The 25,646-nt window shown below is 47.3% G+C and overlaps 1 protein-coding gene across 5 annotated transcripts in view; it reads left to right on the top strand.

Annotated features, from left to right (window-relative positions):
- ARHGEF6 (Rac/Cdc42 guanine nucleotide exchange factor 6) overlaps positions 1–25,646 on the top strand; it is a 102,234-nt gene that overhangs the window by 13,676 nt on the left and 62,912 nt on the right. For all 5 annotated transcript variants that reach the window (XM_007098485.2, XM_015544877.2, XM_042975157.1 and 2 more), the window contains 3 exons: positions 16,572–16,656; positions 19,263–19,384; positions 20,744–20,945. In XM_007098485.2, coding sequence (XP_007098547.2) covers positions 16,572–16,656; positions 19,263–19,384; positions 20,744–20,945 — 409 coding nt within the window. The remainder of the gene's footprint in view (positions 1–16,571; positions 16,657–19,262; positions 19,385–20,743; positions 20,946–25,646) is intronic.

The following is a 25,646-nucleotide window of genomic DNA, read 5'->3' as shown; positions in this document are numbered from 1 at the left end:
CTGGTACTGTCCCATCATGTGGACGTCCCATGGTTTGTTTATCCGTTCACCTGTTGGTGGTGGTTTCCAGGTTTTGGTTGCTGTGACAGTGCTGGCCTCGGGCATGTCTTCTGGTACGCGTTTCTGTGGGGTTTGTACCTACGGATGGCACAGCTGGGTCATCGGGTAGGTATATGTTCAGCTTGAGTAGGTACCGCCCGACAGTTTCCCAAAGGCACCGTGTCTTGTAATTATTTTGTTTCGAGAGGTCCCCCCAGTCGTTCTAATGTGCAGCCAGATTTGAGAACCGTTTCCCTGGTATATCTAGAGTTCAGCAGTCTAGCAACCTCCAGCGTCCGTCACCCAGCTGAGAACCGTAAAGAAAGACATGCCAAGCTTCTTCCGCAGCTTGAGAGCTTCTGGAAAATCTTCTCTGCTGGATTGGGGGACTATCATTCCCGTTCTCGTAATCCTTTGTGCCAAGCTATCTTTTTTTTAACTCAAAAAAATGTTTATTTATTTGACAGAGAGAAGAGCGCAAATGGGTGAGGGGAAGAGAGAGAGAGGGAGAGGGAGACAGAGAATTGCAAGCAGGCTCTGCCCTGAGAGCTCAGAACCCGACTTGGGGCTCGAACTCACCCACTGTGAGATCACGGCCTGAGCTGAAACCAAGAGTCAGATGCTTAACGGACTGAGCCACCCAGGCACCCCTGTGCCAAGCTGTCTTAATGCTGATGGGCCATTCTCACTATGGGGAACTGTGGACACGTTGATCTCTCTCCTAGTCTTGGTGCTTCTCGAAGGCAGGAACCTGGGTTTGATCATTCTTATAATCCCAGCCCTCAGTTTAACAGGTACGCGTAGCAGGTACTCAGGAACTGTTTATGAAGTGAGTGATCAGTAGAATGACTGAACGGTGAGGGAAAGTCTGGGCTGCAGAGAGATACCGCATCGTTGCCTTAAGGCTTACGCACTCTATTCCTGGGAGACTGCTTCAGGATCCCACTCGGAGCCTGATGACTTTTACTTATCTAACTGAGCTCGTTGGCATTATGGGTCATCTGGTTGCTCATCCCTAAACGGATTAGAAATAGAAAATTATATTAGATGAGATAAGGTTTGTGGAAGCACTTTGTAAACTGGGGAACAGCATCTGGATAGAAGGTCGTGATAAAGGGAGAAGGGGGGGGCTGCTGGGGACTAGACGTACCGGCAGGGGTAGAGAGAGTTCACGTCCATGTACCACATGGAGGCAATGAAGTCAACAGCGCGTCAGGGAAGGAGCCAGGAAAACTCTAAAAAGAGCAGACCCCCAAATACATAACCACCCGGGGCCTTTTGGCGTGGGGTCAGGCAACCCCCCCCCCCCAGTAGACGATTATTTGCAAATGATAACATTGCGTTATCAAAAAAAATTTTTTTTGCTGAAGTCTTTAGCCGTGTTAAGCAAAGTCTATTAAGAAGTGAGTCATGCTTTAGAGAGAATATCTTCTTTTGAAATCTTAACATTAAAAACAACTCGGATACAGGGTCGCCCGGGTGGCTCAGTCGGTTAAGCTTCCAAATCTCGATTTCAGCTCAGGTTACGATCTCACAGTTCTTGGTATCAAACCCCGCGTTGGGCTCTGCGCTGACATCGTGGAACCTTCTTGGGATTCTCTCTCTCTCCCTCTCTCTCTCTATCTGCCCCTTCCCTGCTCATGCTGTCTCTCTCTCTCTCTCTCTCTCTCTCTCTCTCTCTCAAAATAAATAAACTTAAAAAAAAAAGTAAAAACAAACAAAAAACCCAACTGGGACACAGGCAGGGGTAGACTGTGGCCTCTGTAAAATGATAGCTTCTCCCAGATTTCTGAGCTTTTACACCAGTTACTTTGAGAATTTAAACAGGGAGGAACCTTAAAACAGGAAAACAAAATCCAGCCATCTTGTTCCTTAGTTCCATGATTTATTGGACAGAGACCGCATGATTTTGGGAAAAAAACCTTTTTTAAAGGTTTTTTTTAAAATTTATTTTGAGAGAGAGGGAGAGAGAGAGAGTACCAAGCAGGCTCTGCACTGTCAGCACAGAGCACGATGTGGGGCTCCAACCCACAAACTGCAAGATTCTGACCTGAGCCCAAACCAAAAGTCAGATGCTTAACTGACTGAACCCGCCAGATGCCCCTGGAAAAGAACATTTTTTAAAAGTAAAGTTGGTGGTAAAATCTCCACATATTTTCTAATACTTAACAGCCCTCTTCTGAAGGCAAAACAAAGTTGAGCATTTTCTGGAAACTGTGGATGAATAGTGGCAGCCCTCCTTGTCTTTACCAGCAGACATCAGTCCTTTGCCCGTTATTAATATCGTTCATTCACTAATTGAAGTGCTTCTTCTTTTCACTTGTACTTGAAATTCTCTGTGCCTCACATCACAGAAAACAATTTGAATTTAGATGAGAGTGTGTTGAAGTGTGTTTAAAATTATTCCTATGTCCTATTTAATTTGTTTACGTATTTTATTCGGAAGGCTATGTGAAGACGGTTGAAATTTCTGTGATATCATGGCTCAGTGATATCCCCGGAGCAGAGGTCGGAAACGTTAACTGTCATTTCTGTCAATTTATGTGCAATCTTAAGAGTTTTATGAACTGGTTATGAAAGTTCACATTAAGGTCTCTGGCTGGTTGTCTTACTGTTGTTCTCGATGCTTAGCATGGCCAAGTTTTAACTGCTGAAGACAATTCGTATATGGTTTCCTTTGTAAGAACTCAGGACTAGAAATGTGTGTGGGGCTGTCATTCCAAGGAGGACCTGGAGAAGACAAAACCACCGAATTCTTCGGAGACTACGAATTATTCAGTTGTTGACCACAGGAACTTCCTCAGCCGCCATTTTGTGTGCGAGGAATAGAAACCATTTGGACGGATTCCTCTTGGAATCGAAAAAATCAGGAATGCTTTTCACTCTTTTCTAGTCTAGGCATGAGCTAGAAGAACGTGAAAAAGGAATATTTTCAGTTTCTCACATTGATTACCTGGAGGAGATAGTTTAACTTTTGTGTCTTTTAAGACCAACATATTCATTTCTTAATTACAGTAGCTTGAAACTTAAAAATACACTCCAGGGGCGCCGGGGTAGCTCAGTCGGTTAAGCGTCCGACTTCAGCTCAGGTCCTGATCTCACAATCTGTGAGTTCGAGCCCCATGTCGGGCTCCGTGCCGACAGCTCGGAGCCTGGAGCCTGCTTCGGATTCCGTGTCTCCCTCTCTCTCTCTGCCCCTCCCCTGCTCCTGCTCTGTCTCTCTCTGTCTCAAAAATAAAATAAAATATAATAATTTTTTAAAAAGGTTTAAAAAAATAAAAATACACTCCAGAGCAAGATGCTTGTTTTGTTTTTGTTTTTTGCTTGTTGTTTTAGTTAAACAATTCGACAAATGGCTTTCTATGTTTGGTGATGACTGACAAAAAACATTTTCCCTTGCCCCTGGGAAATAAGTAATAAAACTGATGAATTGGGCATAGTTGAAGGGGGAAATCAAAACCAATTGCCTCTATACAAAAAACCACGGTAGGCAGTACTTAAAAAGGAAGCATGTCATTTCTGAATTGGGTTGAATATATATATTTTTAAAAAAATTTTTTAAAAATGTTTATTTTTGAGAGACAGAGAGAGACATGGCATGAGTGGGAGAGGGGCAGAGAGAGAGGGAGACAGTATCCAAAGCAGGCTCCAGGCTCTGAGCTGTCAGCACAGAGCCCGTTGCGGGGCTTGAACTCCAGCTGTGAGATCATGACCTGAGCCAAGGTCCGATGCTCAGCCGACTGAGCCACCCAGGCGCCCCTGGGTTGAATATATATTGATAATACCAAAGGGAATGTGTTTTGTTAGAAAATTTGATCAATTGAATCTTTCTGCTGGGAGATATACAAGTTATCTTGTTTTAAATCTCACTCAAAAAAAAATTTTTTTTTTATTTTAGAAAGAGAGAGAGAGTACAAGTAGGGGAGGGGCAGAGGGAGAGAGCGAGAAAGAGAGAGAGAGAGAGAGAGAGAGAGAGAGAGAGAGAGAGAGAGAATCTCAAGCAGGCTTCACGCTGAGACCCTGTGGACGGGAAGGACTTGATCCCACACCCTGGAATTATGAGTTGACCAAAATCAAGAGTTGGACACTCAACTGACTGAGCCGCCCAGGCGCCCCTCTAATTTGGTTTTAACGTTGATTGTAATCCAGGCCGTTTCAGGGGGCAACAGAACACAATATAGCTCTTTACTAAAACCACACAATGTAGGCCAGCTATCCCCTACTCCAGCCCCCTCCTACTCTGGTCATATGTTATCCCGTAGCGGGAGCCCCCAGGGATCAGTGTGAGGGGTGATGACTTTGGAGTTCCTAGGGAAAAGATGCCCAAGGTCTGGCCTTTGAATTGCAAATGAAGAAGGGTGAGGGCACTTGCTAGTTTTTCAGGGCCTCTGCTTACCCGCTTTTTAGAGGGGATAGATGTCCACCCGGTTCAGAAGCTGCTCCATATCTGCATTTCATCTGGAAGAAAGACTTAGGGCACCAGACATCTGTCTGCTTAGCTCTGGGCTCAGGCAGACCCCGGCGAACTGGACCCCATCACACAGAGGGGTGTGTGGGTTCAGAGAGCTGGCTCATCCGAGAGAACATAGAGCCACCCATCATTTCTATTTGCCTTCTGGCAGAAGATCTACCTTCCTAATTAAGTTCTGCTTAGACAAATAGAGTCAAATCCCAGCTTTATACTTTCTTGGGAACTTGAATATTATTACAGAGATCAGCCGTATCAGTTGAGGGATTGAAAAGGGCAACAGGGAAAAGGAAGGATTAAATTAAGGGAAAGGTGGAAACAGCACTTTGCAAAGCAGTGAGTGACACGGTTATTAAGGGCTTGTCTCACCCTGGACAATAGCAGACACGTTTCTCTACCCTTGGAAGTGCGGACATCATTTTATAAGGCATGTTTAAGGTGTTAAGCTCTTAGCATCTTTTATGAAGAGCCCAGCCTGAGAAGCAGGCCTGAACATTTCATCTTGTAATTCGTCTATTTTTAAAAAATGTTTATTTATTTTTGAGAGAGAGAGAGAGAGAGTCAGAGCATGAGCGGGGAAGGGGCAGAGAGAGAGGGAGACACAGAATCCGAAGCAGGCTCCAGGCTCCAAGCTGTCAGCACAGAGCCTGACGTGGGGCTTGAACTCATGCACCGGGAGATCATGACCTGAGCCCAAGGCGGACGTTTAACTGACTGAGCCACACAGGTGCCCCTTCGTCTATTCTTCATGGCTAGGTCTCCAGCAAACAGGATATTTCCCAATAATTTGTGAGAAGCGTCTGGCAGCCAGTATTTTACCAACAAAAGAAATGTAAGCACTTCTTTGGGGGCACAAGTGTTGCGATAGCATTCCTTGAAGACATGCTGGTGTTTGGGAATGTGTTATGGATTGGGGAAAATTTTGATTTGGGATCGAAAAATTACTTTTCAGGAAAGACAACAGGATGGAAAACCATGGTTTCGTGCTTGGTGAGCCCATGCATGGGTGGCTTCTTTATTTGCTACATTTTACATACTATCCTTTTTGTTTTCATCCTACAACAAATGTCTCCCTTAGTGCCTGGCGTCTCCCAGGGGCTCAGTAAGTATTTGTCCAATGGAGAATGACCGGATGCGTGTTTTTAAAGTTTATTTTAGATAGCTTGTGTATCTAAGAGTCTGTATGTAAAATATCAGGAGTTGACTTTTATTCGGAGAAATGACTCTTTAGTGAGTGTAAGTAAGGGTAAGGAGAAAGCTGAGTCTCTTCTAATACAGTATCTACTCAACTTCTTTCTGCCAAGCTGGACTACCTGTTTCGTGGTTTTCAAAAATTAAAAAGAAAAAAAGAAAAGACAGTTAATGGTATGCGAGTTAGGTCCCATAATGTCGAAGGGAAGACCTTTTCTGCTTTTCCAGTCCTCCGCTCACCTCTTATTTCTTACGTTACCCAAACTCTCTTGATTTCATTGGGTTTTCAAGACGTGACGTTTGCACACATTAGGACTCGGTAACTTTGATTCTCGAATGTGATCCCAGGCGGTACCTTCGCTTCCTTCAACGTTCTTCCCTTCTCTCAATCACCATCTTCAAGGAGAAGAATCTGTTTTACCAAGCGATGGAAAATAAATAAGCCCCGATTTATCAAGTTCTGCCAGAAAAAAAAAAAAAAAGACCTTTTCTCTGTCTTTCCTTCGGGGGAAGGCATACCAAAAGGGCAGGTGTTTCTGGTGGAAGAAATACCTGTTTAGCTTTTAGGTGGAAAAGCAAAGACTAATGATCAGCAAGTACTTGTTCACTGTCTCTAGGGTGGGTGCTATGCCTGGCATTGTGGGAACTCGCCGCATTTAACAGCGATACCTCGAGGTATCCGGCTTAGTGATTCCAGGGTCTAGAACATAATACAGAGTTCAGAAGAAGAAGCCCATTGTAGCCTGAGGTGCCGTGTTTGGGGCAGACCCTGTGGAAGGGAGTGATGTTGTTCGGGCCCCCAAGGACAAGGGGGATTCAAATGGTTGAGGAGGGGCGCCTGGGTGGCTCAGTCACTTCAGCGTCCGACTTTGACTCAGGTCTTGAAATAGCGGGTCACTTGCTGTCTGTCTCTCTCTCTCAAAATGAATAAACTAAAAAGAAAACCAAACCAGACCAAATGGGTGAGGGAAGTTTTCCATCAGGAGACGTGCACCTGTCAGAGAGAGGCACGGTGAAGAACGTGAAGAATTCTGGGGCAAACGAGGAGACCATGGTGAGAAATGACGGGCTTGAGATGAAATGGCACTTGCAGGCGGGGTTCCGTCAGGCTGAGAGACCTGGGTGTCCGTGGAAAGCACCATTCCATCATGTGTCTGCTATGAGAGCTCGCAAACACCCACCTTGCCGTGCGTGGATTGTATCCCACGTGGACATCTTGCTTGGGATCGGGTGGAGGAAAATTAACTGATTGACGTCTGTTAGGACATTGATGGGGCATCTCTGAAAGGACCTACTTTTGAAAATGTGACTCGCATGTGGCCGTGAGCGGGGGGGGGGGCGTTGCCAAAAGTCTTTGCCAAGGATGTTGTGGGGGGTGATCTCTCAACGAAGACGGTAATCACTTTGGCACAACATCCTTCCTACCCTGATGAGCTGGTGGAAGGGGGTCTTCGGGCATGTGGATTGGAGGCTTTCAATCTGTCACGCCTTCTTGCTTCTCCTGAGTTCCTTCGGCAGAGCCCGTTTTAGAGCGAGGTGTGAAACAGGTGAGTGTGGCTTATGGTGTTTGTCATTTAAGCCATTGACAATGAAACAGTTCAAACGATAGAGCCAACGGCCAGCAAAGCGGTAAAACCCCTCAGCTCTTTGGTGCTTCCTTGCTGTCTGATTCGTAGGTCCTGGTGCTTTGTGGGGAGACCAAAAGGCACCGGTACTGGGACAGGCCAGCCGTTGCAGACTTTGCCCAGACTGGGCACAGAAACTCAGTGAAATCCACAAACGTGGAATTTGAAGTACGCAGGTCACCTCACAGTCGCAGGGCTTAATTTTGCAGACAGATACGGGTGTATGTTATTTTAGCCGATAGGTGTTTCCTGGCAAGTCATGTGGGAGTTGAGATTTTCTTCCTTAATCATCTGTCTTTTTATTTTTTTTATTTTTTATTTTTTTTCAATATATTAAATTTATTGTCAAATTGGTTTCCATACAACACCAAGTGCTCATCCCAAAAGGTGCCCTCCTCAATACAATCATCTGTCTTTTTTTAAAAAAAAATTTTTTTGTTAATGTTTATGCATTTTTGAGCCGCAGAGAGAGACAGTGTGCAAGCAAGGGTGGTGCAGAGAGAGAGGGAGACACAGAATCCGAAGCAGGCTCCCGGCTCCGAGCTGTCAGCACAGAGCCCAACACGGGGCTTGAACCCACGAACCTTGAGATCGTGACCTGAGCCGAAGTCGGACGCTTAACCGACTGAGTCCCCCTCGGTGCCCCCTGACTTTTTATATTTAATCGTATGCTTTTTTTTTTTTTTTTTAACTTTACCGTAATTTCGGCAATGCTGTTTCTTCAGTTAGGACTAATCATCGATTGGCAAGAGCTTCTCAACTCTTGTGAATTCATCAAATACGTATTAAGCGCCTGCTGCGTGACAGGCACTCTTCTAGACCCCGAGGATACGGAAGTGAAAACGTTTTTTTAAGCCCTGGCTTCATGGGGCTCACATTCGAGGCATCGTTTGTGTTTAAGTTTCTCTGCCAGCACTCCCCGTCGATCGGCCGATGCATGATCCCTTTTCGAGCGTCTCACATGCGTTGGATACCGGGCCGCGTCTGTGGGGCAGTTTGGACTCCCAAGAGCCCGCCTTCTAGTTGGAAACGCAGACCTGATCTTAACGCCCACCGAATAAACAGAGAATGTTACAGCGGTAGATGGTTGAGGGCTGAACTGTACAGCGTCCGTACGGACCGGAAGGCTGTGGCAGTTCAGAAGACGGAAGCCCGAGGGTAAGTGGATGTGGGACTTTGGGGGAAGGCAGCGGATGAGCAGGCCAGGGCGTGTAAAGCCACCGCACCGCGGTTCCTTTCTCCGCGGTGCTCCTCCCTGCCTAATCTCCGTGTGGGGTTCATTTGACGCCGGTGTCTCCGGTGCCTGGGACTCGTGGTGAAGCCGTTGATTCTGCTGGGCTGCAGGGCTCCCACCCTGAACCCGAGCGGACTCCTAGGCCAGCTGGGGCTGCAGAAGCCCTGTCTTCACATGTGCGTCTCCTCCTCAACTGCCTGGCCCGCCTAACAGCCAGGACTGGTCGACCGTTAGACTTTCGGAGGCTATTCTCACCTTCCTGTTGTATCCCTCGATTCTCTCGTTATGGGCAGTGCGGAAACAGGGATAGTGCTCGGGGTGTCTAGAGTCATCGTTCATCCTTGACGTGCGAGGACAGGGAGAAAGTATGAAGGATGTGGACGCTCGTCTGGGACCACACGTCCAGGCATTCTTCACCGTAAAGCGGGCTCTTTTCCGAAGGTTGATTTGCAAGTTATTGTTAGGAACCCGGAAGACATTTTTTTCCCCCCTAGAAACCAGGTTCTATGCAGGGATTATGTTTTCTGGCTGGCCCACAACAGCCTGTTTAATAAATGCGGTCGAACTATAGAATTCACCCTATATCTCTGGGAAAATGTGTTCCGCATTCCAATTTGGAACGCTAGGAAATAAGTCCCCTTCTCCGGAGGGGTGGGGGTGAGGAGCTTGGGGAGGACACCCCCAGGTCTGGCACCCAGATGTTTCTAGCAGCTGAGGAATCACCCGTCCGCCCCGCCCCTCAGAAGCGGCAGCCAGTGCGGCTCCTGCAAAGGCTCTGGTGACGGGAGTGCGGGAGGGGTGGCGGGGCGGGCCGCGATGGCGTCTGGCTGAACAGCAGCTGGTTCTGGGCGCCCTGCTTCCTGTCCTCGGCTTGGCAAGCCCTGTTAACAAGAGAGATTTCATCTTTCCCTTCCGCTGATGCCTACTCTCTTCTTGGGGCAATTATCCAAAGCCCTCTATTGTCTCTTTCTCTTCTTAATCCTGTGACCATCCCGGCCAAGATGCCTAGATCATTCCTCAGTCATCCCCCTCCTTCCCGAACACTTAGTCGTCGATTGATGATAACTCCCTGTTGGGGAGCAAAAGGGTCTTTTCCCCTGGAGGAGTGCTAACAAGGAAGATTGGAGGCCATGAGGTGTTGGCGATTCTGAAGCGGCCATCAGGATTTGGTGATGTTGTGACGAGACGTGAGCAACGAGGGGGTCACACTCCGGTCTTCGCTCCTGTCACGGGAGCTCTATGCAGCGGAACTTCCTGGCTCTGAACTCTCTAAGGTCCAGGCAATCGAGAAGCCCGTATTAGTTCTGGAGAACGACGCCATACAAATCCACAGAGATGCAAGGACGTAGATGGTCAAAGCTAGAGCCAGAATTTATAAGTAGGGCGTCTTTTATTTTTTATTTTTTAACAGTTTTAGTTTTATTTATTTTGAGAGAGAGACAGAGAGTGAGCCGGGGAGGGGCAGAGAGAGAGGGAGACACAGAATCCGAAGCAGGCAGCACAGAGGCTGATACGGGATTCGAGCCTATTAACCGTGAGATCATGACCCAAGCCCAAATCAAGAGTTGGACGCTGAACCGACTGAGCCACCCAGGTGCCCCAAATCGGTCATTTCTTTTTTTAATGACAGTTTGAACAAGTCCACTTGTAAACAGGTAGTAGTGACATTAGCCTGTGATCTCCCAGAACCCCTCTGCTTAGATGCTGTACTACCCAACAAATTTCTATTTCTGATTTGGCTTATCATGCGGATTTCTGTCTCGGGAGAGAGTGATACGCTGGCCATAAAATGGCAGTATCCAATCTGCTTAATGGTTTATTTCTTTTAGCAGAACTACGCAAGTTGGCCTTTTGGGGTTATGCATTGGCCTTGGGCGAACTCGGTTCGCACGAGTCCATTCTCCAGAGCCATGAGAATTGAAGAGCAGATTCTGGACCTTGGGGACGCGGCCGAGGTGCTGCCTCTGAGAGTCCCCTATTCAGATCATGGGCCGGCGAGCCTTTCGCTGTGCTGGTTTGGTGAAAGACGTCACTCACATCCCTCGTGGGAAACAGAGCCGCAGAAAAGTGGCATCGTTGCTGACTTTGTGAGTGCTTTCAGGAGGAGCCGCGCGGAAGCATCCCGGGTTCACAGAGCCAGGAGCAGTGCCACCCCGTGAGATATGACTAAGCAGCTCGGATTTGCTTTGCTCTGCTGCACCACGTAATGACATTTCCTCCAAAGTTCAGGGGTCAACAGAGGCAGCACGCTCAGCTGTGAGAACTGGAGGCTGTGATTCAAGATGGGCTAAGTGCATTTCAGATTTTACCCAGTAGGAACAAGGGAGAGATGGAATGTTCTTAAAACATTTGGAGTCTGTTTTTTTGTTTTTTGTTTTTTTTTTTTAACGGGCCCGAAACAGAAGCTGTGTCCATGTGGTTCCACTGAATCACTTGCTTTTTAATTGATTAGGTTTTAACAGTTGAGTGACGGAGCCTATTGGGATCACTCCAGACCCTAAATGAACTTCATTTTTTTTTTTAAAGTTTATTTCTTTATTTTGAGAGAGAGCACGCGAGCATGAGCAGGGGAGGGGCAGAGAGGGAGAGAGAGAGAATCCCAAGCAGGTTCTGCACTGACGGATGTGGGGCTCGAACCCCCAAACCGTGAGATTTGAGTCAGACGCTCCACCGACTGAGCCGCCCAGGCGCCCCCTAAATTAACTTTAAATGGAAGTCGATTGAGGGGTACTGAAGCCTCATGACATTGGAGACGTTACCCTGTTCCGACACCCTGTTCTATGGTGTGGCTTCTTCTCTTAACGAGGACGTGGCCGGAGCTGTCACTGGTTATGTCAGGTGGTCAGAGCGAGGTGCCAAGGAGTAGTTTAGGTTTGTCCTGTAACCCCGGGCTGAACCCCCGCCCAAGCAACACCTCACAAATATGGACAGCGGCTCACAAGGTGGAACCAGAAGAACACAAAGCGAGTGGCTCAGTGCAGCCCTTCCCTGCTTCCGGCAAACCTGAGCCGGTGCCTCCCGGGTCGGGGCTTGAAAGGAGAAGGCCAGCACGGGAATGTGGCACAGCCCCTGCGGAGACAGTCTGGTCCTGTGGGACATTTTCTCCTTGCCACGATTAGTTGAATTAGTCATCGTAGCGGTTGTAACGAACTTGTGTTGACAGCAGGCAGGGATTTCTTTTTGGGTACAAACCCACGGATTTCTTCCTCTTCTTTCTAGTGCCTCGTGACAGTGGGAAGTATGCAGACAGGGCTCAGATGTCCCCCAGAGCTCTCTCTCGTGTATCTGCATTGGTTCCATCACTCTCTTGCTCGGTGACGCAACCGCTCTGAGTCTCAGTCTGCTCATCTGTAAAATGGGGGAAATAAACGTGCCCACGTTTCGGGCTTGCTGGGAGAATCGTGTGCAGTGAATGGAGACATATAAATATCTCCAGGCACGGTGTCGGCGTGTCGCAAGGGCTCAGTAAATCAGTACAGTGTACCTGTAAGATTAGTGAGGGAACAGAGCGGCGGGGAGCGGGGAGGGGGGCTTGGAGATTTTCTTCTCATGTGCTTCCTTGCGCTGGTCGTTTAGGGAAAACATCATCGAACGGCGTGCAGATTGAAAGTGAAAACTGTCCCCAAAGGGTCTACTTGTAAAACCATGAAAATATTACATGTCTGCGTGGTTTATACTGCCAGATGCCCAACAGTCCAGAATTAACACCTGGTGTTTAGTGGACAGAAAAGAAATTGTGCGGTCATTGTGGATATCCGAAATGGAAAAATGCGAGGAAACATTTAAAAATTAAATGCCTTGGGGCGCCTGGGTGGCTCAGTCAGTTAAGCGTCCGACTTCAGCTCAGGTCACGATCTCGCAGTCCGTGAGTTCGAGCCCCGCGTCGGGCTCTGGGCTGATGGCTCAGAGCCTAGAGCCTGTTTCCGATTCTGTGTCTCCCTCTCTCTGCCCCTCCCCCGTTCATGCTCTGTCTCTCTCTGTCTCAAAAATAAATAAACGTTAAAAAAAATTAAAAAAAAATAAAAAAAAATATTAAATGCCTTGTCTGATTTCAGCCGCTGATGTAGTATTGGGCCTTATGTAAATTGACCTTATGTACATTGACCCGAAGCCTTACTGATAACATCAACAGCCCATTAACACACAGTTTGCATGTTAGATGTATTATATACTGCATTCTTACAATGAAGTAAGCTAGAGAATGTTGTTACCAAGTCATAAGGAAAAGGGGCGCGTGGGTGGCTCAGCGGTGGAGCCTCCGACTTCGCCTCAGGTCATGATCTCACGGTTCATGAGTTCAAGCCCCGCATCTGGCTCAGTGCTTGCTGCGCAGAGCCCGCTTTGGATCCTCGGTCTCCTTCCCTCTCTGCCCCTCCCCCGCCTGCTCTCTCTTGGTCTCTTTCAAAAATAAATAAACATTAAAAAAAAAAAAAAGAACTCATAAGGAAGAGCAGGTACTTTTACAGTACTGTACTGTATTTATCGAAAAAAGCCCATGTGTAAGTGGACCCGCACATTTCAAACCTGTGTTGTTCAAGGGTCAACGGCACTTAAAAAAACATCTTTCATGAGGTTTAATCTCGGTCTCCCCTGTTGCTTACCCAGAGTAGAGTAAACGTCCGTCATTGTTGTCCTTGAACCTCGCCCCCTCACCCCTCCCCGTTGCAGGAGGCGGGACCTTGAAAGCATCTCGTGGTAGTTCCAGAAGCCGCCCTTTCTTGTCTGCATCACAGTCGTGGTAGATGGAGGGAAGGAATCCTGCCGTTCATCCGACCTTCACAGACCCCACTGCGACTAACCAGCTAATTTCTGGACCCAAATGGTATAGAGCAAGTTCAGTTAATCCGGGACTCGGGCTCACGCGGAGTAGCAGACGGGGAGTAGTAACATCACGGCTTCCCGTCGGAAAAGCACCAACGCCGCAAATGTGCAAATGTGCGTTTCCTTTAACAAGCCCCGGGGCTCTGCGGACAGAAAAGGGGAATTGGCTCTCCATTTTGTGTGTGTAAATGGTTGGGATCGCTCCCAGGCAAACGGCCCCGTACTGCAGTCCAGTTCTCCTCGCGCTCCCCTACCCTCTCCACGTCGTCCGGCCGTTCTCCCTCGCTTTTTCCCAAGTTGGGCGCTAATGTCTTTACGTTTTCCACACCATCAGCTCTAAACTTGGTCTCATGCCTGTCATTTCCATTAAGGTCTACAAGACTGCTAACAGCTGAAAGCGTTAGGCTCCCTCCCAGTGTTTCCATTTTAGTAAGGGACCCATCTCGGTGCGCGGAAGAAAAGTCTGGGGCGGAATTTTTAATAGCATGCAGTTTGAGGTTTGGAAGGGTGTGGTGCGGTGGAGGGTGTTCCTGGCTATATTTAATCTTCCAACTGCTCTGAAATCATAACTCTTAGGCTCTGCTGTCTCTGCTACTCCCTAGAGGCCTCTTCCAGCTCCTTCCTGTGTAGTTGCTGCTGCTACAGAACAGGCTTGCAGGGAGAAAAACAGTGTCCGTGGGTAAACTCTAGCATATGGGGGTTTTCTAAAAAGGAAACCCTGTATAGTCCCGGCAGCTTCCCACAAGCACAGGCGGTGACTCTTGTGGATGCGTGTTTCGTTTTCTGATCGGGTTATTTGTCTTAATCTCAGTCAAGTGCCCTTGTACGGGTACGGGCCCCTGATGTGGGCCAGCATCTGCCGCACGTAGGCAGTCAATTCACCTGGATCAGGGAGCAACAGAAAAGGAAAGGGGGGACGTTTTTCTCACAGCTGTTGCTCTCATGTCTCATCCTACTAATATTTACTCGTGGTTTTTATTTTAGGCTGCTCATCCCCACCACACCTCCCCAGCACCCGCATCCACACGCGCACACGTATTCACGCTCCCGTTAGGAATCAGAGGCTAAAAACAAATGACCTTTTGGCTTGGTTACCATCGTGGCACCCGTGCCCTTAAGACTTCCCCACCGATGTGCTCTAAGGGAGATTCAGTGAATCTGGAATCCTCTGGGATACTAGATACGCTCTCCAGGGTCTGTTGTATCTTGTTCACCCAGGCTTTGGCAGACTAAAACAGAGTGCCTACCCCTTTATTCCTGGACAATTTTGAATTTCATATTGTGGGATTCAGAGACATATTTGGATTGTACTGTCATTTGACTCTTTAGTAATATTGGGATTACCCCTTTACTAAAAGTAGAATGAGTGTGTCATTTTTTTTTTTTTTTTTAGAGAGAGAGCATGAGCAGGGGAGGGGCAGAGAGAGAGGGAGAGAGAGAAACTCAAGCAGGATCCACAGCCAGCACGGAGCCCGACCTCACGAACCGTGAGATCACGACCTGAGCCGAAATCAAGACTCAGACGCTCAACCGACTGAGCCCCCAGGCGTCCCTAGTGCGTCATTTTTAGATGTGATTGGGCTCTTCAGTCATATTAAGTTTGAATGCGAAACATCCATTGGTTAAATGAACAGTATCATTGTCAATCCCAGAATACACAGACTTTTATAGGTTCACATTTGCATATATTATCTATATTGACGCCCTCCCCCCCGAAAAAAATGGATACTATGTGCCTTCATTCTAGAGACAGAGTTTAGGTCTTGGAGAATAGGTACACAAAGAAGATAAAATTGTGCCTTGACATGGCTTTCAGAAAACACGCAGATTAAGAATGAAACACATGGCTCCGTCTAATGGGACGGCCCACATGAAAAGGTACATTTTATTCCTGTCACTGCATCTGGGAAAAGAAGATTCAGACTTCTAGCCCTCCTGGAATGAAATGATTTTATTTATTTTATTTTTAATTTTTTTAATGTTTATTTTTTGAGAGAATGAGAGAGAGAGAGAGACAGGGTGCGAGCAGGGGAGGGGCAGAGAGAGGGGGAGACACAGAACCTGAAGCGGGCTCCAGGCTCTGAGCTGTCAGCACAGAGCCGGATGCAGGGCTCGAACTCATGAGCTGTGAGATCGTGACCTGAGCCGAAGTCGGAGGCTTAACCGACTGAGTCACCCGGGCGCCCCAAAGAATGAAATGCTTTTAGAAGGTGAACTTGCATCCAGAACCTGGGCATCTGGTTACCTATAGATATGTATATCTACATTGTGGGCTGGCTGGCAGATGAATAGATTGTGCCTGTGTTTGAGAATATTGCTAGCTTCAAATATTCATATATGAGACTAGAAGAATTCTATGTGCATTTTAATACATTGAAGACATTTACAAATCAACAATTAATTTGTATTTAAGACAACAACCGATAGGAGTCTTCACCAGGGACGGTGGCATACCGGAACGAAGGCGAAGTGAAATATCGTATTTATTTCATGTTTTGTTGCTGACACTTGCGGAGTACTAGGAAGGCCAGAGGTCACGTCTGGAAAAGTCACCTGAGGCCAGGAAGAGCCGGCACAGGTTCAAATCCACGACGATGAGCTGAGAGGGGCGAGGTCAAACGGCAGAAACCAGGAATCAAGGCTGGGAGCAAAAGACCCACCTGGAAAAGTTTGAGTGACCACGGAGTTGGGATCCCAGGCCGTTGGGACCCGGTGGGTGGCAGCAGGGAGGACAGCAGAGGAAGAGACAGCATGCCCCAGTGGCCCTCCTGAGTCCAGCGATTGAACGGTGCAGGTGGCAGCGTGTCAGAAGGGCTCCAGCAACTTCTTCGTGGGCTGGAAGGGCATTGTGTAGGTGGCGGGCACGAACTGTAACAGGTGCCTACGGGGCTCCGGTAACGGGGCCGAGCATTGACACGCTCAGGGCCGGAGCGCGCGTCTGCTGATGGGCTCAGCTTCTTGGCTCGGCTCTCATTTCCCAGCACTGCTTCGCTCTGACTCACCGAGGGCCCTGCCACATGTCATTAGGCGGCTCAGCTGCCGCTTTCACTTCTCGCAAGGCTCTACGGAGGTTTGGCTCTTGGCTTTTACATCGTTTTCTCCTGAGAGCTGGAGGGAGTGGCCTTTTCGATAGGTTGGTTTGCTGAGTTGAACACTTAACGGCATCTGACAGTTTCAATTTCCTTTCTCATAGGTGTTTGATCCTGATGACCTTTATGCAGGGGTCAATTTCTCCAAGGTTCTGAGCACGCTTTTAGCTGTCAACAAAGCAACAGAAGGTGAGCTGGGTTTGCCATTTGTGAGTCGTGCGTGACACATTTGGATCCACGGGCGTCTCATTCCCCGAGGAGCCAACTTTGGCCACGATTGTTCGATCGGTGCACATCTCTCCCCTCCCTGCAAGTCAACCCCAGTGGGTGTCAAATGCTTTTTTTTTTTTTAAATGTTTACTTATTTATTTTGAGGTGGGGTGGATAGATAGTGAGCAGGGTAGGGGCAGAGAGAGAGGGAGAGAGAGAGAGAATCCCAAGCAGGCTCTGCACTGCCAGCACTGAGCCCCATGCAGGGCTCGAACCCATGAACCGTGAGATCATGACCTGAGCTGAAACCAAGAGTCTGACGCTTAACCGACTGCACCGCCCAGGCGCCCCTTTTAATTGTTCAGAGTTTAGGATTTAAACACATCTATCACAGATGTTATTGTAATGGCCTTCATATAATGATAAGAACCAAGGAACTATTTCGTCCAAAGCTACAGAATACGCAACTGAGAACAACAAGACAGAAAATGAAAAGGAAAAGATGAGTTCCCCTTTTCATAAAGTTTACAGAAGATAGCAGTTACTTCCCCATTAGAGCCATGTTTTTCTCATAGATTTTTGTATGTGTCTGTCCACGTAAAAGAAGTTGTCAGTGGGGCGCCTGGGTGGCTCAGTCAGTGGAGCGCCCGACTTCAGCTCAGGTCATGATCTCACAGTTCGTGGGCTCGAGCCCTGCGTCGGGCTCTGTGCTGATAGCTCAGAGCCTGGAGCCTGTTTCGGATTCTGTGTCTCCCTCTGTCTCTCTGCCTCTCCCCTGCTCACACTCTGTCAATCTCTCTCTCAAAAAATAAATCAAATAAACATTAAAAAAAAAAAAGAAATCCACATACTTTAAAAAGAAAAAAGAAGTTGTCAGTGACCTTGCACTGGAAACGAAACCTCAGGGTCGTAGTGAGTGAAAGGAATATTTTTTATTTAAATGTTTAATACCCACCACATTGGAGGCATTAACTATAAATCCTAGCAAATGTGAAGAAAACGCCCCATAGCCTTGGAGTATAACCTTACTCCTGTGAGACAGCATCTTTCGTACAGCTGGGTGGGAATAAGCATAGTTGAGATGCACTGAGCCCTCACCATGGGTCTAAGCAATTCTAAGAATCATCGGTGGTCTCCTCTTTGAAATGACCCTGGGGGTAGGTATTATTATTAGGTCCGTATTACAGATAAGGGGAGTCTGGCCCACAGTTGCCCAACCGGGAAGTAAGTGGCAGAGCTGGGGTTCAAACCCACATCGGACTGACCGCCCCCCAAACATAGGTCTTGGTGCTCAGACTGTTGGAGAGTCCACAGGCTGTGTGCCCAGCACCGCCAGGTGCTACAAAGGAAGTGTAAGATACGGTCCCCGCCCCTGAGAAAATTACCATCTATTTAGGGAGACTCAACGTACCCACGTGAAACAATTAGCGCACGAGAGCAGACAATATAGTCGAGTGCCAAATAGAATGGAGCATCTAGGAAGCTATCAAGTAATTATAGTTTTAGTGAAAAGAGCTGTACATAATAGCAATAAATGTAAAAATACTTCTCTAGAGTTGTTCTTTTGCTATTTGGGAAAAAAAAAAGGAGGCTTTTGAGCTATTGCAAAGGCGTATAGCAGAAGTACAGCTAATTCGAGTAACTATATTTAAGACATATGACAACTAGCCAGTGCTAGGCAGGGAGGATCGTATCATTCTAGCATTATGCCATCCAAATTATACGTTCCTTTGCCAAACTCTGCTAGCAAGTTTTATAGTCTCTTCCCTTGCCGCGGATATTTATAAAATACAAGGAGGTGAAAGTTAAAACCCACAGCATCAAGGAAATTACTTGGATACTGAGCTTGTCGCCTAGGGAATGTTTGGGCTTTAGACTTTTGCAGTTTATGTCTTTTAAAAATAAACGGAGAGGAAAAAAGCCCTCATTTGAATTTGTCGAGAAGCCAGCATACGGAAAACACCCAGCTCAGCGCTGGTCTGATCGAATTTCACAAGGTTTCAAGGAAGAGAAGATTCTCGAGTGTAATTTTTGAAGATCGCATCTTTCCCAGACACACTCTGTCTCCGATTCTCCTTCGCCTCGCCCACCGCCCCCCGCCACCGCCGCACCCCCAGTTTCTGTGAGAATTTACATTACATACGCTACACATGTTACCGCATATGAGGAAGACAAGAACCACCCAGTTAAGGGCCAAAACACAAAGAGAGAAGTTTGAAATATTTCAAAGTAATAAGAGCCACAAACAGCTGTTTGGTACCCAATATAGTTCTGCCTTGGATAACAGGGCGTACTGTCTCAACCGGTTCAAGAGGGGAGAGTCGTAGGGAAATGGGTTAAGAGAAAATGTGGCTCTGTCGCTGTTTTTCATTCTACTGGACAGCGATGGCCAGTAAGACTATGAAGAAGTTGGCCACCAAAATGGGAGGCGGGGGGAGGAAATTCACTTGGCACGTTCCGAATGGTAACCGTGAGGATTACGGCCAGGGCGCCCGTGCTAATGTCCCGTGAAAGATTGTGTTATGTTCTAGACGTGCTTCTGACATGAGTGGCTCCCTTTATCTTGCCTTTTCCTCTTTTCACAGATCAGCTATCAGAAAGACCATGTGGACGTTCCTCTTCTCTTAGTGCTAATAGTTCTCAGACAAGCCCACAGGGAGCAGTTGTTAGCACAGCTCCAGGGCTGCAGAGGCAGTCAAAGGCAGTGGTAAGTATAGAAGCCAATTCCCCTTGCCTGTTTCACAGTCTGTCAGATGAAATCGATATCCTGGTTTCATCTCCCCGTGTGGCGAGATAGCCGTCCTGTGCGTTTGGGGCGTCGCCGGTGAAACTACTTTAAACCCAGCGCCAGTTCGGGCTGGCCCGCTGGCGCGCATCAAAGGCATGTGGGGCAGAGGGTCAGAAAATCGGGGCCGAAGTCCCAGAGTTCTTTCCCTTCCTGGGACCTAGTGACTCGTTTAGCGGAGAATGCCGTGCAAATGGAAGTCGTTAGAACGGCTTCCTGATGGCAGCTTGCTGGCATTTCCTCTACCTCTGGCTTATTAGGAGAACTAGATAGTGCCTGGCACATAACCGACAATCAATATGCATTACTTGCCATCATCATCGTTACTGTCATTTGCTTTTTCTCTGTGCCTTCCTATTGAGCCTGTGATGATGAACTCCCCTCGTGGGGTAGCCCAGTTAGCTCTGCATTTGGTCTTAATAGGAGCTTTTATTTGGGAGGAACCGCCTCATCCTCGGCTGGCTCTTTGGAGACCTTTATTCCTCGTCAAAAGCCACCCACTTGCTTTAAGCCATCAGGAGCTATTACTTCCAAAGCACTTTAATTACTTCCAAAGCGCTTAACCTTTTGAGATCACGGCTCCCTTTGGGGAGCTGATGAACACTACGCTTTACCTTTTGAGATCACGGCTCCCGGCTCCCGTTGGGGAGCTGATGAACACTACGGTTCCTCCGCGCCCCCTTGGACCCTCTCAAATTGTGTGCAGACCTCCTGTGCGGGAACTTGCGGGTGGTTTAGGTAAAGATCCCTGTGCGCATCAGCTTCTCAAAGGGGCCCGTGACAGGTTAACAACTCCGCCTTAGGTATCTACGGGATATTTGATGTTTGCATATGACTAAATCAGCCAATTTAAGATATTCTTAGCCATTGAGAGGTGGGAGGCAGATTTTATGTGTAGATTAGTACTTAATCTTGGCCCTATAATTATGTAAGACCGTGTCTGGGTGTTGGGGAGAGGCAGGGTGGAATAGTTTATCACTCTACTTTGTTTCCTGGCGCATTTAGCAAGTATCTTTAGGCAATTGGCGAGGGGAGAGGGGAATGAAAGCTATGGCCCCCTTCAAAATACACATTCTCGTAAACACAAAAGGTTGCATGCACTTCTGCGCCGTTTATTACCCTCCCCCACCCCAGCCCCACTCCTAAGTTAAAGACTCAAGACGGCTGTGGACCTGGGGTTCCGTCCTTGCGCATCCCACGTTATTTGCCTCAATTCATGTCATTTGTGCCCCTGCCCCATGTAGATGGGTGCTTAATCTGGTGTGGCTTTTATTTCCCTAGGAGATGATGGAAAATGGAGGCCACCAGTTGATAGTAAAGGCAAGATTCAACTTTAAGCAGACTAATGAAGATGAACTGTCAGTTTGTAAAGGGGACATCATTTATGTCACCAGAGTTGAAGAAGGAGGCTGGTGGGAAGGCACATTAAATGGCAGAACAGGCTGGTTCCCTAGTAATTATGTCCGAGAAATTAAGTCCAGTGGTAAGTGGATCTTTCAAAAGCCTTTTGGAACGTGACTCATGTACTCTCTTGTATTCCTACTGACAATCTTTTTTTTTTTTTTTTTTTTTTTACCGTTTATTCAGTTTTGAGAGAGAGAGAGAGAGAGAGAGAGACAGAGCGTGAGTGGGGTAGGGGCAGAGAGAGAGGGAGACACAGAATCCGAAGCAGGCTCCAGGCTCGGAGCTGTCAGCACAGAGCCTGATGCGGGGCTCGAACTCACAAACCATGAGATCATGACCGGAGCCGAAGTAGGACGCTTAACCGACTGAGCCATCCAGGCGCCCCCCTACTGACAATCTTGTAGTTTTAATTGGTCAACAGACACTGTTTGTATTTGCATTTATAAGCCGACAATTGGGGTAGGAGGGAACTAGGAAAAATCGGTGATTCGATATTTTGAAACGAAGTTGCATTTCGATTACATCAAGACAGCAAAAACCTAAAAAAGCTAAAGAATTCAAAGCTCAGACAACTGTTCCACCTTAACTATGTCCCCTTCCTGCCACTCTAAGAATCACCATGGTAGAAAAGAATAATAAGAGAGGCCATGTGCTAACTTCCTTTTTTTAGCCCTAAGCTCTTTAAGCAGACCTAAGTCTAAATGCCTCAGACATGTGTTCGAGAAATAACAATCATAGGGCTGCAGGAAGCCGTCTGGCTGCTTTGATTCTGAATAAAATTGCCCTTAACTCTTACGTACTGCTAACTGCTTATCCTCTTTTGTAATAATATCGGGAGAATGAAATCTAAGAATTCTTCAGTAGTCTTTCTAGAACTTTCTTAGGTCACTTCCTTGCCTTTTGTTATTTAAGCAAGGAGGCCCTGCCTATATCACCAAAAAAACCCTGATATATAAAAATATGTCACAATACAGATAAAGTAGTGTTCGGTTATTCACATTGTTATATCTCTTCACTTCCCCAAAATATTTACCCAAGGGCTCCTTTGAGTGGTTAGCTGCTCAGTGCGCTTTTTCTTTTGTAGACGTCTTCGTTGCTTTTTTAATGACTCAAGAGTAATACTATCGGCTAATATAATCATAGGCTCATTGTAAATAAATTAAAAAATTACAAAGATGTATAATATAGGCGATACAAATTCCTCTCTCCTTTGCATCCTCCCCCAGATAACCCCTCTTAGGAGCTTTTCCCGAGCGCATTTAAGAGAAAGTTTGGCTTGCACGCTTTTCTGTGTCGTGTGTTGGTTTAAGGCAGGGGGCACCTCCCTTAATGGAATAAATGTTTACTAAAAGATTTATAGTTATATATGTATGTGTAGACTTCTTAGCATTTTTTAGAAGATTTTATTTTTGAGTAATGTCTACACCCAACATTGGGCACGAACTTACAACCCCAAGGTCAAGACTTGCATGCTCTACCGACAGAGCCAACCAGGTGCCCCTTAGCTTTTTCTTTATTACTGGGAATTGAGATGTTTCTGTTGATCCCTGAAATATTTTCACAGGCCTTCTTGGAATTTCCTTGGTTTTGATGATTCTCACAGCTGATTTTTACCCCTCGCTACATCTTTCAGTTGCTTTGGTCTGGTTGTTACGGTCTCTACCTTTCCAGGTTCACTCTAGCTTTGTTCGTTGATTCAGTGTCTTCATCCCCCAGATCGAAAGCCACAGGTCTTGCCGCCTTGCCTGGGGATTCCCCAAGGCATTGTCCAAGCATTGTCGAGAGGACACCGGAAGTGGACAGACAGCATGCCTTCATCATCATGTCCCTCGCTGAGATGCCTTGTAGCACAGTCTGGCTGCTGCATTGTGGACTGCCCTGGGCTGTTTGTTCTGGGCTTTGGACCCTTCCCTTAGGGTTTGTTCTATACTCTCTTTGGTTTGGAGCTCAGTTAAGGACTCACGTGGCAATCTCTGGCTCTGATTTGAGCACCTAGGTAACCCTTTGAAGCGTCTTACCCAGCCATCAAGGATAGGTCTGGACAGCTGGGGCCAGGAAGCCTGCTACTTAAATTAAACCGAATTTAAACTCAGCAGCCAGAGTGATTCTTTCAAAATGGAACTTGGGTAATGGCTCCCCATCTCAAAAAGAGTAAAAGCCAAGGTCATCTCACTAGCCTACAAGGTCCTCCAGGATTCAGCTTCCTGTTGCCCCTCTGACCTCCTCTCTGACCTTTCTCCCCCTCACTCATTCCACTTCAGCCACACTGGCTCCCGGTTTCCTGTGCCAAACGGGCACCTACCTCACTTACTGATCCTCTGCCTAGGACGCTCCCTGGATGTATACCAGGGACATGTTTAACATGCCTGGTTCCCTCACCTCCTTCAGGTCTCTGCTTACTTGTCCGCTTTGCAGTAGGGCCTTCCCTGGTCACCCAAGAAAATTGAACCCTATCCCCATTGCCCCTCTCCCCCTTCCCTGCTCTATTTTTTGTTAACCATTTTTTGTTAACCATTTCTCTCCACCTAACATAGTGTACGTGTGCTTATTTACTTCACTTACCATCTGTATATTCCCATGAGAATGTAAGCACCATGAGGGCAGAGATGTTCTGTTTTGTTTAGGCTCTCTAAGTATCTGTAAAATGAATGGATACCGTGGGGCAGGTCATTATATTCTGTTCAGCTTGTTCACTGAGCATCAGTTAGATACTTGGTAGTAGTGGTGGTGGGGCTATAATAGTCTGTCCTCGGGGACCCTGCCTCTAATGACCTTACAGTCTAGTGGTCAAGATAGGTGTGTACATAGACAACTGTAACAGGGTAGCACGGGATAAGTAACGCAGACAAAGCTCTAAGTCTAGACAAGATGCTATTGGTGCAGGCAAAAAAAAAAAAAAAAGATTCTATGAACAATAACCTCGGCGGGAGGGGGGAGCACTTGAATCGGGCCTTGAAGGATGAAAAGACGCTTCTGACAGGTAGAAGGTTAGAGGGCATTAGTAAGTTAAAGCATGGAGGTAGGAAGATGTGGAGTGGGTGGTAGGGTGATTTGGGTTGAGGGTGAGGCACGTAAAGAGGAGTGGGGCTTCGGCTGGAGCTATATGAAGAAGGGTGTCAACACAAAGCAGGGGATAGTAGGGGACAGTATGTGGTTTCGAAAGCTGTTTCTAGTGGTCAAGTGGGGGCTGGATGGCAGAGAAGTGGTAGGGGTAACCAACGAGGATGTGGGGAAGCCAGTAGAGACTCTTGCTGAGATCTTGGCAATCCAGAGAGCCGTGCGGGCTGCTTTTGTGATAGTGGAGCGGAAAAAGTGGGCGGATGCAGTAGATACTGTTAAAAAACAATCAGGAAAATTTGCTGATGATTTGTGATGAGCAGAAGGGAGGAGGTGAAGATAATTCCAAGTCTAGGGGTCCAGCTTGAGGGTGAGCTCCTTAAGGGCATGTGGAGTCATGCACCCAGCCAGCCGGCGAAGGTTTCTTTGCCATGACTGGGATATCAGGCTCTGTCCCGGCACTGGTGAGGCAGAGAAACCTAAGACATGAGTTTTGTCCTCATGTTTATAGTCTAGTGACGGGGAGATCTCACTGAAGATGATGAGTTGCTTTGGACATGTTGAGTGGAGGCACCAGAGAGTCATCGTTCTGAAGATTTCCAGCAGGTAGCTGTCATTATTGATTTGGAGTCCGGGGCAGAGCTAATAGCCGGAGACGAAACTGACAACTGACGCCGTAAAGTGGTAGATGATAAAGCGTAAAAATACATAGCAGATTATCAGCGGACGGAGAGTGTGCTGTGGCTGGAGAGGTTGGAAGTGGCTTCGTGGAGGAGGTAGGGCTTGAGACATGTAGGCTGTGGATAGGTCCAGATGAGAGGGGAGGACAATCCAAGCCATAGTGATTGGTCAGGGAGGACCAAAGCCACAGAGGATCTGTGGTAGGACTGAGCAGAGGGAGCTTGGGGTGGTGGAGATCAGTTCGGTGTCATGAAAATGTCTTGTTGGGAAGGAGGTAGTGAGTCTTTGTTGACCCGAATTCTTGCCCACACCACCTCTCGCTGCCTCCACAGGGTGGCAAGTTGGCCGGAACCTATTTAGGATGCTGCCGAGGGACACGTTAAGTTCAGTGTTGTGCTATTTTATGTTTGGTGTAGAAAATACACCTGTCAACATTTTCTTTCTTTAAAAAAAAAATTTTTTTTTTAATGTTTACTTATTGAGAGACAGAGAGACAGAGCGTGAGCATGGGAGGGTCAGAGAGAAGGGGAGACACAGAATCTGAAGCAGGCTCCGGGCTCCGAACTATCAACACAGAGCCCGACACGGGGCTCGAACTCACGAACCGCGAGATCATGACCTGAGCCAAAGTCGGATGCTTACCCGACTGAGCCACCCAGGCGCCCCGCAATGTTTTATTTCTTTTCGTGAAGTTCATAGTGATGTATAAGCTTAGGGAAGATTTGTCTGTAAGGAGTTTGAAAAAAATGACTCCTAGATTAAATGCGTCTTTCGTTGAAATGAAACCATCCATTTAGAGTTTTAAACCCCACGGCCACACAAACTCTTGGGTCGTTTGGGAGGCTGAATCAGGCATGGAAGTCAAGAACTCCTGTGATCTCCATTTACTCTTGGGTCAAGTGGGTAACGCTGAGGTCACTTGAATAGTCGGTGATTCTGACCTTCATTCGTGGTAGCCTGGGGTACTTCTCATTCAGGCTGGTATTCCATGTGCCTCTGTATTGTCTTCAAAACGGAACAAAGCAACCCTGGCCCTGTGCAA

The sequence above is a fragment of the Panthera tigris genome, chromosome X, assembly GCF_018350195.1.
Source record: "Panthera tigris isolate Pti1 chromosome X, P.tigris_Pti1_mat1.1, whole genome shotgun sequence".
In the NCBI taxonomy this organism is placed as follows: Eukaryota; Metazoa; Chordata; class Mammalia; order Carnivora; family Felidae; genus Panthera; species Panthera tigris.
Note: the sequence above shows the minus strand (reverse complement) of the source record. Positions and strands in the feature narration are given on the sequence as shown.